Genomic DNA, 20120 nt, shown 5'->3' with positions numbered 1-20120 from the left:
GACAAAGAGAAGAAGACAGACATTTTGTAATGTCAGTGTTACTTTGTGTGTATAAATGACACAGTGTGTTTGTATTTACCTGTATTTCTTTGTGATGGCTGAGTTTCTTGACTAGAGACAAGAGCCATATACATGCAGCCTGCCGAACATGAGGGTTTGGACTTGGTATGTATTTAGACAAGACAGAGTTTAAAACCCAGGGCACTATATCATTATTCGTCATATCTGTTAGAGAAAGAGAGAAATGATTTAAATACACAACTCTAAATCAGGGCTCAACATGCTTATCAATAAAACAATAAATAAAATAATGTGGTAACACTTTAATTCAAAGTGCCCTTGTAAAGTTATATGTAGTTATTGTATTAATAACTATAAATTCTGCATAATTGCATGTAGCGAACTAACGCTAAAGTACATGTAGTTAATTTATATTACTTAGTTCTTAAATGTATAATTACACTGTAACAAGGAAAACAATAATTTAGGTACATTTTAAATAAATAAATAATATAATATACACTGTGAACTGCAGGTACACATTAGGCACTTTTCCAATGTCGGGCCAGGGCTTTCATCGGGCCGGGCTGGGCTAATAGCCTCTGTAGCACCGAGCTCAAAACCACACTGCGTTTCCACTGTCGGACCAGAAGCAGTTTTACAATAAAAAGCGATACATTTTATCAAATTAATTTGTCGAAAATACACAGAAATAAATTAGTATTTACTGCTATTTCACAAAAGAAAGAGAGAACACGTAGCTGTTCTCCTTTTCTACTTATTTGTAGTCACAGGAGTTTATCACATTTAGAAAGAACAATCAGTTCTACATATTTTCCAACAAAAATACAAACTGAGTAGCTTTAGCACTCTCACCAGTGATAGTAACGGTTATATCTTCAGAAGTTATTAAAACACTCACTGCTGTATGAAAGATTATACAATTATTTATAAAGTCGTTAATGCTGGTACATGAAATCATCCACGCCTGCAGCGATGCCGTCCCCAGACTCAGATAAACTCCGCCTTTGTTCGTAAGCACTCCTCAAGCCTGAGCTAGCCCACTTTGGAACACGGTATTCAGCGGGCCAAAAAAACCCTGGCCGTAGGCCCCAAGGAAGCCCCGACAATGCCCAATCAAACCCCAGAAATGACTGGAAATGCAACTGGCCCTGGCACCCACTAGCACGCCCACTTTTGGCCCAACAGTGGAAAAGCGGCTATTGTGCTTTCACACTGGCATTTTTTCAGCTTTGTTAATAGAGCAGTGGCTCTAAACAGAACAAAAAGTGACTTTCAGATTGGATACCAGATTGATTAATTCCTTTTGTAATTTTAATGCAGTTATTAAATGTAATTTAATATTTTTTGTTTTTCGTGACATCTAATTTACATGAGTAGGGGGAACACATTTATATCCAAGTTGGAATGAATGTACATGGAATGGAATCTAAACCTTAAAGTGTAGTTACTTTATGTTCCTGAAGCCTCGTTCCATGTTGCCAATCATTTTTAGGTTTTCAGGCAAGTAAACAACTAAAGTATCTGGAAGAGCTTTCACAGTTTTCGCTCTCAGTCTATCCCATATATACTTACTGTCAGGAGGGCAGTACTGGTCTTCAGTGCATGTCCACACATCTCGGGCAGCTCCAGAGCAGCTTCCTACAGCAGCATTAGTTAAAGCCTCTCCCACTGTAAACTGTAGCTCCACCTGCTTGGCCTAAAGAAACAAAACACAAACATCAAACAATAAATGTGAAAACATAGCTAGAGCACTAAAACCCACTGCACTGTTAGGCAACATCACACGACCAAGAGTGCCATTTTCCTGAATACAATCACGACTGAAAATGTGACACTTATTTCATATGACAGCTCCATAAACAATTGATTATAATTAAGTAACTTACATTTAGATGCATTTTTGACTGTATTGTTCTATTTCAGCAGTGGAAATCTCATAACATTATTTAATGCAGTTGTAATTTTTCAGTGTAAATTCTTCAATTTGATGGAAACAGCCCCATTGTGTCTTATTTTAATTTTTTTTTCAAATTTAAGAATATAAAAAACAAATCTGAAGCATAGCCTATATTTAATTAAGAATATTAGGGGGAAAATGCCATTAAAAGGTCCACTATGCAACTTTCCGTCCACTAGAGGTCACCTATTATTCAAAACAAATGCATAGTTTTTGCGTAGATCCCCAGCATCTTGAGACATGTGGTCTTTACCTCACAGCCGGTGGAAAATAGGACTCGGGCAGAAATCACGTTCATGCATGCGGTTATTATATTACTGTAGTGTGAAGCAGAGCAGGACCGAGTGTTGTGAAGCTGAGCATGGCTGCTGGAGCGATTGTTACACAAATACCCGCCTTGCGAGCATCGGGACTTTTATCATGACGGGACGGTCACGGGACACATTCGCCGGGCGCCTGCACTATTTCCGCTCTTCCGGTTATGATTATGAGGTAAAGTAGCGCTGTTTATCATATTAGATACATTTAAGCATCTTTAAAATGATGTTATGACGTTACTCCGTGCGTTCACTTGTTCACACTGCTAAGAGTAAAGCGCATCTGCCAAATAAATCCCAAAACAGAGGGTAGGGCAGAAAATTGACAGGCGACTTCCTCAGACGCTATGCTGAAATGTCCCGGTCCTTAGTTAAAATAGCAATTTTCTCACAATTTACAAATAGTTGGAAACATTTGGGATATTGTAGGTACTCAACTGAAAAAAATATAACACTGGCCTAGAGGTTTTTGGATATTTTACTGCAAAAATACTACATAGTGCACCTTTAATAAAAGTTAAAAATATCATAAATATGCAGATTTAAAATCTCAATGCTGATTGAACACTGGTGAGAATATTGCTTCAGAATAAATTATATTTACAATTAAAAAAAAAACGTTTTAGTTAGAAAAATGGATGACAAATTTACAAAGAAAAATCACAAGCATGTCAACAGTCAGTATTTTATTTAGAATTAATAGGCGTTATAATAATAACAATTGCTATTGGCTTTAAAGGTGATGTGTCACAAAGAGAGTCATAATAATTACCTCTACTGAATCCATGAGACCCTGCAAGATTTTCTTCTGGTGTGGGAATTCTCCATCTCCCACTGGCAGAAACCCAAGAGTTTGGATGGCACGTTCTTTCATCTGACAACACAAACAGCAGCTGATCAGTACACCAAATTTATAATAATATCCTTTATTTCAGTGTAGAAAAATGTATGTAAAAATTTATTTATACAGAACCACTTACTTAAAGCGACACTGTGTGATATTTTTCCCCATCTAGCTGAATAAATCATTCTGTTCCTCTCAATTCTGATTTCGTTTTACGATTTCACGCCTACGGTGGCCGATTTAGTCCAAGATTAACATGGCAACCCCCCGCTTCACATTCGACACGGTGCCATCGAGTGTTAAAAGGCGAAGGGAAGGCGAAGCTTGATTTAACGGGCATGTTAATCTATTGGCTAATTTATTTTCAAGATGGAGGGGCAACATGGCGACCGGCATTCGAACCCCTCACCCGTATGCATTTTCAATGGCATATTACAAACTTACGAGAATATTTTATTACTTGAAAGAAGTAAATACCGTATTTTCCGGACTATAAGTCGCACTTTTTTTTCATAGTTTGGCTTGTCTTGCGACTTGTAGTCAGGTGCGACTTATATATAAAATTGAATTCATACCGACTGACAAGAATAAACATATAGCCGCGAGAGGCTCCTGTAGCCTACCCCCGAAAAAAATAACTGAAAACAGAAAAAAACTCTTAACTGAAATATTAACTTAAAGACAACAACTTAGAAAGACTGAACACAAACAAAATGCCCCCATAAAGAAAATCTTATTCTGCAAATTACAAACTGCATGTAGTAAAACATGCAGCCGAGAACAATTCACACAGTGTTCGTTTCGCGCGGCAGAGCCTCTCCCGGCAGAGTTCAAGCATCTATGGACTCATTCCTTCAGCTCTGGCCATCTTGCTTACAGTCCGTAAGTAGCTTTCTTTTTTTTTCTTCATTACAGTTAAAGTAACCTCTGCTTTTCACCAGTCCCTTACAAGTTTCTCACTCACTTCAAACTTTCTTTCTTCTGCTCGGTTATGCAGTGAGCGGGCACGAGCAAGTGCGGCTCCCGCTCTGCCCTAATGCGACTTATAGTCCAGTGCGACTTATAGTCCAGTGCGACTTATAGTCCGGAAAATACGGTATAAATTAATGAGCACATATATTTTTGAAAGAACTAAGTGTTTTTAGCTAAGAATAAACTAAAAAAGTTACAGTGTAGCTTTAAATGAAGAATGCACATATACAAATCCCATTCATTCACTGTGTGAGTGTTTTGTTTTACCTTGCCAGTCTCTTTGCCAGATGGAATCCTGGCGAGCAGATTATCCACTAGACTGAGTTTAGTGAAGCCATTTCCATCCGCTGGTATAAGCAACACACTGTTACGGCCAATCTCACCCAATGCGGTCACAGCAGCAACAGTCAACAGAGGAGACTCGCTATCCAAAAATGAACCTGTAAACAAACACATTGATAGCTTTTGTTGAATTAATATAATTGGAATGTTTTGCTACAATAGTTAAAGATGAAGTATGTAAGATTTTTATGATAATATACATTATCTTAACAGTTTATTGTTCCTTGACTGTTGGTGCCCCCAGGCACCATCATTGAGAGCTAAATACTAATGCTAAATACGTACCATTTGTGGGTGTGTCAGAAAATGTAATATTCTGTGGTCAATTTTTAGTATTTGTTTATGGCAATTTCAAAATTTCAGTCATAATCCACAGTAACCAGCAAAGACCCCCCTTCATAAAGTATGCGTGCCTCTCACTCTCGGCTGTTCTCTATGGTTGATTTGACACGAGTCACACTCGTGACGCATGGAGACACAGGACTGATTTTTCGTCTTAGCCAATCACGTTGACAGGAAAAAAATAAACATGATGTAGCAATGGCAGGTTTAGGGAAAATAGCACAGTAAAAGTACCGATACAGCACTTGAAATGTACTCAAGTAAAAGTACAGTTTTTAAACTACTTAAAAATGTACAATTCCTGAGAAAAACTACTCAATTACAGTAACTAGAGTATTTCTAATTTGTTACTTTACACCACTGCCCTCAAGTCATCCTAGGTGTACATGACATTCTTCTTTCAAGCATCTTGAACAGCGAGAAGGCACTTTTCCACGGAAGGCAATCGGCTGGACCAAGTGTCGAATATGAAACTCTTTGTGAAAAGGCACATACCGATAATTTTTGTGGCCATGGCAATTAGTTCCTCATTTTCTTTGGGAGTGGCTTCAGTAGGCATTAAGCTCCGCCTCTTACTCATGTATCTTCCAACCATGTAGCCCAGAGCCAAGATGGCACCATGCTGAGTCTCAGGACTCTAAAAAAAAAATAGTAATAATTTTATATTTCTAAAGTGATCAATTTCTCAATTTAAAAAAAAATATATATATATTTTTTTTTTCCATACATGTGTGTCTTTAGTTGTCTTGATCAGGTTTTGTACAGCAGTTCTAAGTTCATTTCCAGACATAGTAGAGACAACCATGGCATACAGTTGTGCTGCCAACTCACGCATGTCTTCTTTATTAGTGTTCATGAGACCCTGCAAAATTAACATAAGTAATGAACAATTACATTTTTATAGTCAGACATACTTAAAGTGAAAACTCTCCATTCTAGAGCATATAATATACACATTTTAATATATTTTAAAATGTAATTAATTCCTGTGATGTCAATGCTGAATTTTTAGCAACCATTACTCCTTCAGTCACATGATCCTTTAGAAACCATTCTATGATGATTTTGTGCTCAAGATTTTCTTTTTATCATCAAATAGTGACGTTTCGGTCTCATGACCTTCATCAGGCATAATGCCTGATAAAGGTCATGAGACCGAAACATTGCTAATAGAAAGTTTATCTATTAGCACCAATCTATTAGTTACAGGTGTGCGATGGTAATTGTGTACTAATATCATCAATGGTGAAAAGAGTTGTGCTTGTGCGGCTTAATATTTGTGGAAAACCATGACACATTCTTTCAGGATTCTTAAAAAAAATAGAAACTTCAAAAGAAAAACATCTATTTGACATTAAACTTTTTTGTGATGTTATACTGTCGGTAATCTTTGCCAATTTTGAGCAACTTAAATGCATTATTACTAAATCAAAGTATCAATTTCTCTCTCATAATTTTTTTATAACCCCAAACCTTTGAACAGTAATATTATATAACATTAAAATAAAATAAAATAATTACTTTAATCCAGTCGATTTTGTCTACAAACTTGGGAGTAAGTTTCTCTGGGCACACGGAGACTACTTCCAAAAGACAGTACATTACTGGAATACCTGTATTAATGAATAAGATCACAACATCAGATAACACAAATTAAATGTATTATAATCCACTTAATCCATTTCCTTTAGATTATATGTTGTACATATCAAATATATTATAGGTATACAGATTTTCATTGGGACTCTATTTCTGTATTGGTGAATAGTAACACAGCATAAAAATCTCCACCCCTTGATATATACTCACATGGTATTCCCATGTTGTGCCCACCACTATTAGAAACCATAATTTGTAATCCCCCTCACCTCCTACAGCTGACAGCAGCTGCTGCAGTAATTCAATGTATACTTGAACTGGATTGGCCTCTCCTCCTTTAGCAGAGGAAGAAGCTTCATTGGACAGTAATGACTGAACATAGCGTCCAATAATAGGAGCATCATCCTGCATGTCCATCAGGCTCTGAGTTGTGGGTGTGGCTCCAGCACTAGAAGATAGACACATCCTAAGATAAAGAACGATCTGTGGAAACAAAATAGTAAAGAAATGCATTTGTTCAATATACAATATATTCATATATAAAATGAATTAAATAAGATTTGTTCATGTATTTGTACAATATTTTAAGTCTAAAGTCTGACAATTTACCTCTCCAAATGTGCCAGGATTAAAAGGCAGCGTCGAAGTCCCAATAATGTATTTCGCAGGAGTCTTCAATCTCTGTGCAGCCTATGACAAATACATAAAGGTCAGCCTCTATATATTACTTGGTATCACAAAAATGTTAATGCAAGTGGAAGTTTAAATGATGCTTTTTTACATAAGTTTACTTTAGTGTCATGTCGCTGTTTGAGCATGAAAAGCATCACACCTTTTCGTGGATGTAGCTGACCATCTCAGGGAATGACGGCATGGGCCTTGATCCCTCTTTCTCGGTCTTCGTAGAGGGGAGAGACCTTAGAGCTCGCTGAGCCTCCCCAGACACCTCTTCACGACTATAAACACAGGCCATATGATGTACAGCTTTTGTGTTAAAGTTTAATTGAAAACTTTAAAGAACTCCAGGAACTGCAAGTATATACTCACGGGTCTCCTGCAGCCAGCAGTAAGAGATATCTAGAGGCTACGTGATCAGGGGCAAACACTGTGCTGGCAAACTTCATCGCTACCTGACGCACCTGTACCTCCGGCTAACACAAAACCATAAGCAACAGGACATTACACACCAAGTTATTTTAATAGTTTATATTTAAAGGGATAGTTCACTTTAAAATGAAAATTCTGTCATCCTTTACTCACCCTCAAGTCGTTTCAAACCTGTATGAATTTCTTTCTTCAGCTGAACACAAGGGAAGATATTTTAAAGAATGTCAGTAACCAAACAGTTAACTGGAGCCATTGACTTCCATAGTATATATATTTTTTCCTACTATGGTCAATGGCTCCAATTAACTGTTTGGTTACTGACATTCTTTAAAATATCTTCCCTTGTGTTCAGCTGAAGAAAGAAATTCATACAGGTTTGAAACAGCTTGAGGGTGAGTAAAGGATGACAGAATTTTCATTTTAAAGTGAACTATCCCTTCAAACCTGAATTCATACAGGTTTGATTACAAGGTCCTTGTAATAAGAGTTAGATAACAAACCTTTGTGATATATGCAGCCACAAGCGCTTCCATTAGGTTCAGAAGTGCCCCCTGAAGATTAGCATATGCTCCCACCATCATTGACAAGGCCTCCTGTATAGCCAATCGCACATCAGCCTCCTCCTGTTTCCATTGAGAGAAACAAGGTTTAAATATACAACAAATCATTTAGTAATAACTGTAAAGCTCGTGCATAAAACTTGTTTCAAACAAACCTTGCACATGGACTCAAAAAACTGCTGTACCAATGCAATGTCTTTCGTGAAAAGCTGAGGCATTCGACTAAAATGGAAAAAAGGGCAAAAATAAATTACACATATTTATTCAATTAATTAAATCATATGGATTTTTGTTATATATATTATTTTAGTTTTTTTATAAAAGGATTTTATTACCTTGAAAGTTTTCCAACAGCTGAGTAAGCCACACATAGTAGCTTCGGGTCCTTATAATAAAATAATAAATTATAATCACTTTGACGGAAACTTCAGAAAATACATAATTTGAGTGACAACTAAAACCTAAATTGTTCATCATGCATTCATACCTCTTTATATTCATTAATAAGCTTAGTAAGTCCATTCAGTAGCATCAAACCCAAAGGTTTGTTAGTATCAGGGCACCTTCAGATTAAAACACAATTATTATCATGATAAAGACAGTGGCTGACAAAACAGACCATCTAATGCACATTAAATCAAAGCAGGGGAGCTCTTGTGAAAGTAGCAAATTACAATCAGTAAAATATTGGTTGTATTCATGGCTATAACATAACCTATCAAAAACTTTTGTTTTGTAGTAAATGTGAATTTCTATGTGACTCTCAGGTCCTAGTAATTGACACTTACACCATACAGATGTGATGTACAAACTGCAGAGTGAGGGACAAGAGTTTGTTGTTGGTGTTTGCTCCGAAAAGTCCATCATAGACAACCTGAACAAACAGACAATCAATGTTAGCATGACATCATTTGAGCAAGTTCTTCACTTATTCACGTTCTTTCTATCAAACATAATCTCTCTGACCTGTATATTAGCAGGAAAGCATTCAGCAGCGAGTCTGGAGCGAAGAAGATGAGGAAGAATCTTCATCTTGACTCTGGTGCTGACTGGCTCATGCTTCAGCTCCTGCTTCACTGTGGCACCCTGGGTAAAACACACCTTATGTAGAACAACTCACTGAATATCAAAGTAATAAAAATATTAGATTGACCATGTGCAATGCACATACTTACTTTAGTTTTGAGTGGAATATCACCCAGGTAAACTTTATACATTTTGTTGATAATGAGTGGATTGTTCCAGTCAATAATGCTGCAGTACAAAACAGGACAAGAGATGAGTTTCAATATTATATGAAGATCTCATGATTTCATTTGACATCTAAACAGAGAGCCTTTACCTCTGCTTGCTTTTCAGTTCCAAATCAGCTGCTGTGGCAACACTGTGTCTGGTGTCACTTGAGGCTACAACTAAGTGTATGACTGTTTCAACCTCAGGTACCTGCTCTGCCTCTATGAACTTCACAATCCCCAGCTTACACTGCAAACAGAAAGCTAAAAAGATTACTCAATGAAGAATAAGAAAGAAAATGCCACAGAAAGAGTCTAATCCATTTATTCTTTAAATAATTATTGGTACAGTCTGACAGAACTGAGATATCTCGAAATATTCCATTAAAAATATCACATGTTCTTAGCAACCTCACCTGCTCCAGTTGCTCTGGGCTCCATTGAGCTTCTCCAATGACTCTTTTAACTGCATAAACGCTCATTCCTGGAGGAGGCTGAGGGAGGCCCGCTGCTGCGGCTCCTGCTCCAGCTCCCCCTTGTGGGGATGACGGGGCCGGACGAATTGGAGGCTCATTTAATACAAACCTTTATATGATATCAAAGAGAGTTAATGAGATTCAAGAAAACAGTATTACCATTACCAACTACAACCTTATACACTTCTGTCTGACATACCCATAAGGCATCAGAAGAACATCCAGCATGAACTCTAAGAGCAGTTGTACAGTTTTGGGTCTCTCCGCCAGGACAAATGGGGAAGCTTTAGATGGCTCAGATGGATATTTCATATGATACAGTGTAGGGATAAGCAGGTGCATCAGACTAGAGAGAGAAGACACATACTACATGATCTATACTGTTCAGTACTGACATATCTGCAATAACAATGGTAATGGTATCACTTTAATTTACAGTATGTGTATTTACAGTGTACTTTCCCGATAAAGTACTAGTAATATAAGGCAACTACATGGGTTAAGGTTAGGTTTCAGGGTTAGCACCTAGTAATAACCCAGTTATTTTAATTGCTATAATAAGTGCATAGTCTGTACATGAGGAACAGGACTGTAAAAGACATTGCTATCATGGTTTAAAAAAAAAAAAAAAAAAAATTATATAAATATATATGAGGAAAATAAGTATTTGAACACCCTGCTATTTCGCAAGTTCTCCCACTTGGAAATTGGAAATCATGGAGGGGTCTGAAATTGTCATCGTAGGTGCATGTCCACTGTGAGAGACATAATCTTTAAAAAAAAAATCCAGAAATCACAATATACGATTTTTTAAACTATCTATTTGTATAATACCGCTGCAAATAAGTAATTGAACACTTGTCTATCAGCTATAATTCTAACCCTCAAAGAGCTGTTAGTCTGCCTTTAAAATGTCCAACTTCACTCCATTTATAATCCTAAATTAGATGCACCTGTTTGAGGTCGTAAGCTGCATAAAGACACCTGTCCACCCCATACAATCAGTAAGAATCCAAATACTAACATGGCCAATACCAAAGAGCTGTCCAAAGACACTAGATACAAAATTGTACACCTCCACAAGGCTGAAAAGGCCAAGCAGCTTGGTGAAAAAAGGTCCACTGTTGGAGCAATCATTAGAAAATGGAAGAAGCTAAACATGACTGTCAATCTCCCTCGGACTGGGGCACCATGCAAGATCTCACCTCATGGGGTCTCAATGATCCTAAAAAAGATGAGAAATCACCCCAGAACTACACGGGAAGCGCTAGTCAATGACCTGAAAAGAGCTGGGATCGCTGTTTCCAAGGTTACTGTTGGCAATACACTAAGTCGTCATGGTTTGAAATCATGCACAGCATGGAAGGTTCCCCTGCTTAAACCAGCACATGTCCAGGCCCATCTTAAGTTTGCCAGTGACCATTTGGATGACCCAGAGGAGTCATGGGAGAAAGTCATGTCGTCAGATAAGACAAAATAAAACGTTTTGGTCATAATTCCACTAAAAGTGTTTGGAGGAAAAAGAATAATGAGTACTATCCCAAGAACACTGTGCTACTGTGAAGCATGGGGGTGGTAGCATCATGCTTTGGGGGTGTTTTTCTGCACATGGGACAGTCGCCCTGACTGCACTGTATTAAGGAGAAGATGACCGGGGCATTTATTGCGAGATTTTGGCGAACAACCTCCTTCCCTCAGTTAGAGCATTGAAGATGGGTTGAGGCTGGGTCTTTCAACATGACAATGACCCGAAGCACACAGCCAGGATAACCAAGGAGTGGCTCTGTAAGAAGCATATCAAGGTTCTGGTGTGGCCCAACCAGTCTCTAGACCTAAGCCAATAGAGAATCTTTGGAGGGAGCTCAAACTCCGTGTTTCTAGGCGACAGGCCAGAAATCTGACTGATCTAGAGAAGATGTGTGGAAAAGGGGGCCAAAATCCCTCCAGCAGTTTGTGCAAACCTGGTGAAAAACTACAGGAAACGTTTGACCTCTGTAATTGCAAACAAAGGCTACTGTACCAAATATTACATTGATTTTCTCAGGTATTCAAATACTTATTTTAAAAAAATTTTTAGATTATGTCGCTCACAATGGACATGCACCTACGATGACAAAAAATAATTAAATTAAATTAAATTCACCTAAATAGTGTTTAGACAGCTAGATGTATCTCGCGCTGAAGTCCCGTGGGAACTAAGTTGTAGCGGGGAAAAAAGGCAAATAGTCCAGTTGAGAAGATCGTTCTGTGTATGTAAAGCATGATTATTTTGTTACTGTACATCTTTCCTCAAGCCGTGTGTCCAAATGGAAGGATAAATAAAGTTTGCATTACCTGATCTTCAACCACGAAATGGCATTTTTCTTGCCATTTCGGAATGGCCCACTGTGTTGTGTCTGTATAAGTTAGTTATCTTTGTCAAAGCGGTCGCTGCAAATTTTCACATTCTGTTGCCACACTTCAGAAAGGCACAAATGTGAACCATTTCTTCTTCACTTGTGAGCCCGATCGGATTTTCACTCTAGATTTCACTCCGATTTTCACTCGATATCCGGTTCACGAACGAATCGTTCTTTTGAACCGGTTCTTTTTAGAGAACCGGGCGAAACAGTTCACCAAATCGGACTGAATCGTTCTAAGCGGTTCGCATCTCTAATCAGCGCTGATCCCACAAATTCCTTTAGTTACTCACTTTCTGACATGAGTGACAGTCCCTCCGAATAGAAATAAACGAATGTCTTGAATTATATGTTGTAACTCCAACCGTTCACTGAACTGAGACATGTTTTGCTGAGTGATCTGATCTGATTCTGAACTCACGAGCAGCTGATAACGTAACTGAATTGGCATGCGCGTATCACTGAATGTGCCGGATCAGCAGTGCAGAATTGAAAACCGTTTCTTTCGGACACGTTTGATACAGAGAACCGACGAGCCGATGAGCAGAGCTTCTTCATACACACGACGCTCTTCCCAACCGGAGTTCCCACAGAACTTCAGCGTGAGACTACAGCTATAGCCTAAATACAGCCGTCTAAAACCGGTGAATTTAAACAATGGCTATAAGTGGCTAAACGCATCTCGTTGTTACGTAAGGGACCTGTACATGTTGGCATTTACTGTAATAGCTCCATGTTGCAAGGACCAACCCAGTTCGTTTTTTTCTATAGACTGTACTCACAAAGATGTAACGATAAAGATAAACTTAAAATTTGCCAGAGTTGTCCTTTAAGTAAATTACTTAATAAATAAATATAATGCAATAGAATTTTCAAACTGAAATAATATTCAATCATATTACAGTTTTTAATGTATTTTAATCAAATAAACACCCTTGGTGAACATAAAAGACATCTTTCAAAAACATTAAAAAAAAACTTTTGGAAACTAGTGTATATACTAATATATATAACTGGGTTATATCCAGTTACATTCTACCTCAATAATAAAAACAACATGGTTTCTTTTCAAATAAAGTTTAAAGTAACCTGTCCTGCTGGGGCTGAGGTTTGCCCTCCATTGCTGTGAGTAGAGTAGGTGCAAGCTCACACTGTTTGGACACCTCAAGCCTGGGATAGCCCATCTTTATGTAGATGATAGTGAAGTTCTGCAAGCACAAACACAGTCAACCATGACAATGAAGTTCTCACTATATAATATGGGAATATACAAACTTGAGATACAAAAAAAAACCATGACCCATCACAAGGGTAGTCGCAAGGAGTATTGACAGTGGTAAAAGTGACGTGGGTATGTGATCATACCGTGACAAAAGATGCAGCAGCAGGATCCTGATACTGAACCAACAGTGTCTCTACAGGCAGCTGAATCTTGGGTCGACTCTTTATCCTTTTGTTCAGGTGAACCAGCAATTCCATAACCTGGAAAGGGCAATAACAAAATCCAGGTTTTTAATAGATCTTCCTTGTAATCCTTCTCATGGATGCTACTTACTGACTATCAACCACTAGATCAAGAGTTTACAAACTGGGCCACTAGGGAATTCTATATCTATATATATATATATCTATATATATATATATATATAGTCCAAGGGGCGGGATAAACGGTTGTCTTTCAAACTCCCTCTGCACGCGATAGGATAGCGCTACCACCAACCAGAGCAACGAAGGTGAAACAGAGCTTGTTGATAGTAAAACATTAAACATTCACTGTATCCGGTCGGCTAAACTCCGAACACATCTTCCCTTTTTAAGAACGACTTCAGTGCCGTTCTGTTCTTTTCTCAGAGAAAAGCTTAACTCTACGTCTTCCAGAATCGCAGTCAAAGCTGATTCGAAAGACCGCCGCCGTTCGCCAGTTTCTGTGTTTACTAGAAGCAAACACAACTCGGCCGTCGTCATTATGGCCCTGCCTGCCGACTCCATACACGATATGATTGGCCCGTCCAGAGTGAGAGGAATACAGCTCAGAAGTGTATTGAGAGTTCCTAGACGACACTTGCGGGCAGATTAAATTTGCTGCCGCTAGGGTGCGTCTAGATTTCTAGGCTACATTTCTGGACCTCTATAAGGAAACAGCCAAACCAACATAAGGTTATAATAGATAAATTATGTTTTGTTTTTTTAAACATGATTCCTAATTTTTTTATATTCACGATTTTATAGTATTTGTACACTTTAAATTTTTATTTCAATGTTGTACTTAGCAATTATATGTGTTACATGACAGCATTAATTAAAGACTCTTAAAGCTACACTGTGTGATATTTTCCCCATCTAGCGGTGTAAAGGTATATGATCATCCAGTGAATATTAGTTTCTGTTTCTCTCAATTCCGATTTCGTTTTAACTCCTATGGTGGCCGATTTAGTCCAAGATTAACATGGCTTTCCAGTTAGACCTCGTTCATGACTGCCATCGAGTGTTAAAACGCGAAAAGCGAAGCTTGAATTTACGGATATGTCCCTCTTTGGCTAATGTACTTTCAATCATCATGGTGACCGGCATTCGAACCCCTCACCCGTATGTATTGTCAATGGCATATTATAAACTTACGAGAATAATTTATTACTTGAAAGAAGTAAATATACATTAATGAGCACATATTTTTGAAAGAACTAAGTGTTTTTAGCTAAGAATAAACAAAAAAAGTTACACAGCTTTAAAGGGTTATTTCAGCGATAAGCATATGGCTTTCTATGAATAGAAACCCTTGAGTACATTCAGATGATCGTGCTCCCCCCTAATAACCCAATGAGACGAGAAATGTATGCATTTTATTTTTGGAAAAATTACTCCGATGACGCAAATATCGTAAATTTGCGTCATCGGTAAAAACGGAGCTATGCTGAGCAATATAAGTGTTTTAACTTCTCAAATTAATTCCTATTAAAAGTTAAGCTTCCAAAGGCATGTACTGAAAATGCGCCAGACTGAATACGAGCTGTGAATGCATGTCGAAAGCGCTGTCGCGATTACCTCAGCTCTCATCACGAGAGCTCATCAGCTCGTTCATCATGATGAATGTTATCTCCTGCAGCGTTTGTGCTGTGACATTCCCTCAGCAGCTAAATCAGATTATATTGAACAGACACAGTTCAGTGTTTAATTTTAGTGTCTGTTCTCTAAATGAACAGATTTTATGAAGATGAACGCGGTGGGAAAGTGATCAGTGATTCAGTAGCTGTGGCATTGGGAGTGGCCTCATAGGGCAGGAAGCATTCTGAATTGTTGTCTTTCATCCACATGAGACAAAAATACATTTTCTGTTTTTCTCTGTATAGAAAGCAAATAATTCAAAAAATGATTTCACATTTCTACTACATTAATGACCCAGTTTAAATACAGATTCATCTTCCCAGCACTGAAGTACCCCTTTAAGGACCATCTCCTGTGCTGCATCATCGTGGTCCAAATGTAACATCAGTTAGTTAGTTAGAATCTCTTGAAGTATTGAAAATACGTTTTGGTCCAAAAATAACAAAAACTATGACTTTACTCAGCAGTCTTCTCTTCCGCGTTTGTTTTCAAACCTCAAATAAGGATTCAAATTGGTAATGAATCAGTGTATTGATTCATGATTTGGATCGCCAATCTCACGTGATTTCAGCAGTTTGACACGCGATCGAACCATGAATCAATACACTGATTCATGACCGTTTGAATCTTTATTTCAGGTTTGAAAACAAAGGCGCAAGTCAAGACAATGCTGTACAAAAGTCGTAGTTTTTGTTATTTATGGACCAAAATGTATTTTCGATGCTTAAAGAGATTCTAATTAACTAATTGATGTCACATATGGACTACTTTGATGATGTTTTTATTACCTTTCTGGACATGGACAGTATAGTGTGCATACACTTAGATACACTGTCGGACTAAATATAAAATATCTTAAGCTGTGTTCCGAAGACGAACGGAGGTCTTGCGTTGTGGAACGACATTAGAGTGAGTCATTAAAGGTGCACTATGCAACTTTCCATCCACTAGAGGGCGCCTATTCAAAACAAAGGCCTAGTTTGATGATGCCAAGTTTGAGTAGGGGTGACCCCGAATAGTCGAAGATTCGATGCATCGATATGCGAAGCCTGATTCGACCACCGATCTCACGGTCGAATCTTCGCGGGTGTTATGAAACGAGGATCATACCATTTTGGCAATATGGGGGTGCTCAATATTTTAAAGATGTGTCGCGGCGCTGAGCATCGGTGTGCGACCCCTTTAAGGGCGCTGAGCTTCGCACCGCGCCTTTAAAATTAGAATACGTTCAATGAGTGTACACACACCGGCGGCAGCATTCAGCGCCTGTCCGCGGCCACTCAGGAAGTTGTTTAAAATCCTGCTGCACCACAGAGCGCTTTCGTGCAGCTTATCTGTCAGTCAATTCAAAATTGTGAGATCCTGAGGCGCGGGGCTGAGCTTCGCGTACGTCTTCACCCCCTTTAGGCACAATCGGCTTCAGAACGGGCATGTAAACGCACTCAAAGTGTTCTTTTCCTCTCTAGGCAGGTATTTTTTTAGGTTTATTTATCAAAATGTTCTTTTATAAATTTGTGTGATGTTCTGCATTTCGGTCGCGGCTTTAACATGTTATGAGAAAACGGTTTATGAATGTTTATCCACCACATTACCTTTTAGGCTATTTAAACCTAAATAAGAAAGCCATTGTCAGTTCGTCTGTCAGTTGGCAGGCAGTTTTGGTCGCTTTATTAAAAGTTGTTGCTGTGTGCAGTGTGTAAAGGAAAATAAAAATAGTTTTACCCTTCTGCTGACAGTGTCGTGCCCCTCCCAACCTATTCACACACACATAGATGATTCGACTATCAGTCGACCATAGAGAGATTCGAACATTCTTATTCAATTGTCTAAATCCTTAGTCGAGGACAGCCCTAGTAGCATTATGTGACGATAACATCGCACTTAACACTGAGGATTGAAGTTGTGACGATCGGGTGCAAGTGGATGGTTTGTTTAGCTGATTCGGTGATGTTAGAGCTGATCCGCGCATCTTGTTCTTATTTCAAGTTACCCTGTCCAATATTTTGTGCTTCTTACAAAAGCCACAAAGCTTTCAGAAGACAGTAACGGCTTATGTCATGCCTGAGCTGAAGCTGAAACATGAAAGTTAAGTTGCACAACATAAATACAATGTTTAGGCATTATTGTTATTTATATTACTATTTTTTTGGTTTATTGGTTACAGGTTTAGTTTTAGATTGAACTATGTTTACCTTTTTTAAGTAATTTGAAATAGATTTTTATATAATATAGTATGGTATTTGTATGCATTAAAATTGTTTAGTTTCACAGTTATTAATGTATGCAATTTCAGCAATAAAACTAAATTTTTCTAAAAAGAAAACAAATTAGATGTTCATTTTAAGATACCCATCTTATTTTCTCTTATATATTTAGTATTGCTCTTTAATAAAGAAAAAAGTAATTATTATCCAATTAATCGATTAATTGACTGATTAAGTACTAGATTAATCGGTTACAAAAAGAATCGATAGCTGCAGCCCTAGTTAAAATTGCAATTTTCTCACAATTTACAAATAGTTGGAAACATTTGGGATATTGTAAGTTCTCAACTGAACAAAATATATAACACTGGCCTAGTGGTTTTTGGATATTTTACTGCAAAAATACTACATATTGCACCTTTAATTACATACATTTCATTTTTGGGTGAACAAACCCTTTAAATTAATGCATGGCTCAGACTGACATTACAGTGTGTTGGTAAAAAATTAAATATATAAAGTAATTATTCCATCACAAATAAATATCTCAATCAACTGTCTGTGTCTATAGTATTATACAGCTTTTACACAACATTATAATATTTTAAAATACATTTTTATATTATGATTATTTAAAATTATTATTGGCCCTGGTTCAGTAACAAACTCTTATAATAAAGTAGCAGTGGCTGGGACCGATTTTAAGTATCACCTCAAGATGCAATCTAATCCGGTTTTAAACTTTGTGGACTGAAGAAGACGAAAAACGTACCACGAACGATATTCTCTCTCCATTCACATACTCAGTGTTCAGTGTGGAATTGTAGCTACCAGAACAGAAACAAAAGCTTTTTCATTGTCTGTTGACTGTGCACATTCCCATGTAAATTGTGCAAGCTTATTTTATTCATTAGATCGAAAGATCCGATTGAAGCAAAGCGCATCTTAATTCTAGGTGTAAACAAGGCCTAAAAGACTGAAAACACTTGCTCTAGAAAAGCAACTTTAACAATAAAGGAAAGTATGTTTTGAACTAGTATCTTTCAACATAAAAAACTATTACAGACCCAAGGATCCCCATGTAAACTATAAGCCAACACAGGGACTCCTATATAAATCAGCAATTTTTGCACTTTATACTTTCATATTTGATATTATATATATATATATATATATATATATATATATATATATATATATATATATATATATATATATATATATAATCTATATATGTGGAAATGTTCATGTTCTTAATGAAAGTATAAAGTTGTAGAATTGTAGCTCTGACTGTTAGACTAGTCACAAACATAATAAAATTAAATCTAAATCTAATAGTACAGTAACATAATTTGTGGGTGGAGAAGCGGCAAACAGACAACGCCAGCGTCCTCTCCCCACATTGCCTTTGTAATTTTTTTATATTAAAAAAATATATACACACACATACATACTACTTAATGATTATAACAAAAGAAACAAGTTAATACAAAAATGCAAGAATGTATATTATATATATATATATATATATATATATATATATATATATATATATATATATATATATATATATATATATATATATTCTGCTGACCCCAATTGAAAATACTGGTTTTTCAATACAAACAGCTTTTTCTCACACTTACTTTCTTGCGAACCCCCTCTTGCACACTGGAAAGTTTGAGGAGGACAGGGGGAAGGAATTTGGATATAATATCCTGTAACTGCTCATCTGTCTCTGCATGACCCAAGCGCATAAACACACGCTCCAACTGGTCTATGATAAGGAAACAAAGAGAAAGTAAGCAACAGATAGTATTCCAAATGACAAAGGACCAACTCCCCTATTTCAAATTAATTTGAATGAAAAGACTTCCCCATGTAATTCCTATAAGATCACAGATCAGTTATAAAAAAAAACTTCTCATTTATTCGATTTCAAAATGTATGACAGTGACATTGAATGAATGCAATATGAAATCTATTTCCATGACATGAGTGCATTTCACCGGCTCTCTGTGAATGAATAAACGAATCAACTCATAATAAAACTATCTAACAAGCTTGCAATGAACAACAGACAATAAGAATAGCTGTAAATTTAGAATAACCGTAAATATAGACATTCAAATTCGCTAATAAGTTAGCCTGCGAGCTGCATAGCTTCACTGCTAACCAACGTTAACGTTTATTATCTACTTATTTCACAGGCTGTCAATAAATGACAACAAGCACTGGACAACTATGACATTCAGATAACACGTTTTGCACGAAAAATTAAGGTTGTAGCGTCCTCTAATTTAGACAAACCCAATTAGAAGTACTTTCATTTTGGAGCATGACTGAGCATTGGGCCTCTGTAAGCATAACGTATGTTACACTAGCCGACTAGCTCCAAACTGGTATTCACTTTAGAAATATTATTTAGGTAACTACCGATAAGCAAACAGACAGCAGAGTAACATGAGCTCAATCTTCATTTGAGTAACCAATAATGAAGAGACTATTGAAAACACATATGCATTGATGAAGAAATAAAACATGTAGAATGAGTTAAACTTACTGAGCTCGTCCTGTGCAGCCATGTTTGAGTGAAGTCACCACCACCAGCACTGCCACTCCTATAGACAACATCTCTCTCTC

The 20120-nt window shown here is 37.3% G+C and overlaps 1 protein-coding gene across 1 annotated transcript in view; it reads right to left on the bottom strand.

Annotated features, from left to right (window-relative positions):
- ecpas (Ecm29 proteasome adaptor and scaffold) overlaps positions 1 to 20120 on the bottom strand; it is a 35593-nt gene extending 15473 nt beyond the window's left edge. Inside the window, exons 1-25 of the mRNA XM_067441815.1 lie at positions 20041 to 20120; positions 19124 to 19254; positions 13537 to 13653; positions 13261 to 13379; positions 9972 to 10118; positions 9713 to 9881; positions 9407 to 9546; positions 9240 to 9318; positions 9031 to 9150; positions 8853 to 8938; positions 8552 to 8627; positions 8400 to 8449; positions 8220 to 8286; positions 8005 to 8127; positions 7445 to 7548; positions 7230 to 7353; positions 7007 to 7087; positions 6667 to 6880; positions 6320 to 6411; positions 5526 to 5660; positions 5294 to 5435; positions 4382 to 4554; positions 3071 to 3172; positions 1597 to 1720; positions 80 to 225 (exon numbers count right to left, since the gene is read on the bottom strand). Of these exons, the coding sequence (XP_067297916.1) occupies positions 80 to 225; positions 1597 to 1720; positions 3071 to 3172; positions 4382 to 4554; positions 5294 to 5435; positions 5526 to 5660; positions 6320 to 6411; positions 6667 to 6880; positions 7007 to 7087; positions 7230 to 7353; positions 7445 to 7548; positions 8005 to 8127; positions 8220 to 8286; positions 8400 to 8449; positions 8552 to 8627; positions 8853 to 8938; positions 9031 to 9150; positions 9240 to 9318; positions 9407 to 9546; positions 9713 to 9881; positions 9972 to 10118; positions 13261 to 13379; positions 13537 to 13653; positions 19124 to 19254; positions 20041 to 20062 (2883 nt within the window). The 5' untranslated portion in view covers positions 20063 to 20120. The remainder of the gene's footprint in view (positions 1 to 79; positions 226 to 1596; positions 1721 to 3070; positions 3173 to 4381; positions 4555 to 5293; positions 5436 to 5525; positions 5661 to 6319; positions 6412 to 6666; positions 6881 to 7006; positions 7088 to 7229; positions 7354 to 7444; positions 7549 to 8004; positions 8128 to 8219; positions 8287 to 8399; positions 8450 to 8551; positions 8628 to 8852; positions 8939 to 9030; positions 9151 to 9239; positions 9319 to 9406; positions 9547 to 9712; positions 9882 to 9971; positions 10119 to 13260; positions 13380 to 13536; positions 13654 to 19123; positions 19255 to 20040) is intronic.

The sequence above is a fragment of the Pseudorasbora parva genome, chromosome 4 (genome assembly GCF_024679245.1).
Source record: "Pseudorasbora parva isolate DD20220531a chromosome 4, ASM2467924v1, whole genome shotgun sequence".
In the NCBI taxonomy this organism is placed as follows: Eukaryota; Metazoa; Chordata; class Actinopteri; order Cypriniformes; family Gobionidae; genus Pseudorasbora; species Pseudorasbora parva.
This window is presented reverse-complemented; position numbering and strand designations above follow the sequence as displayed.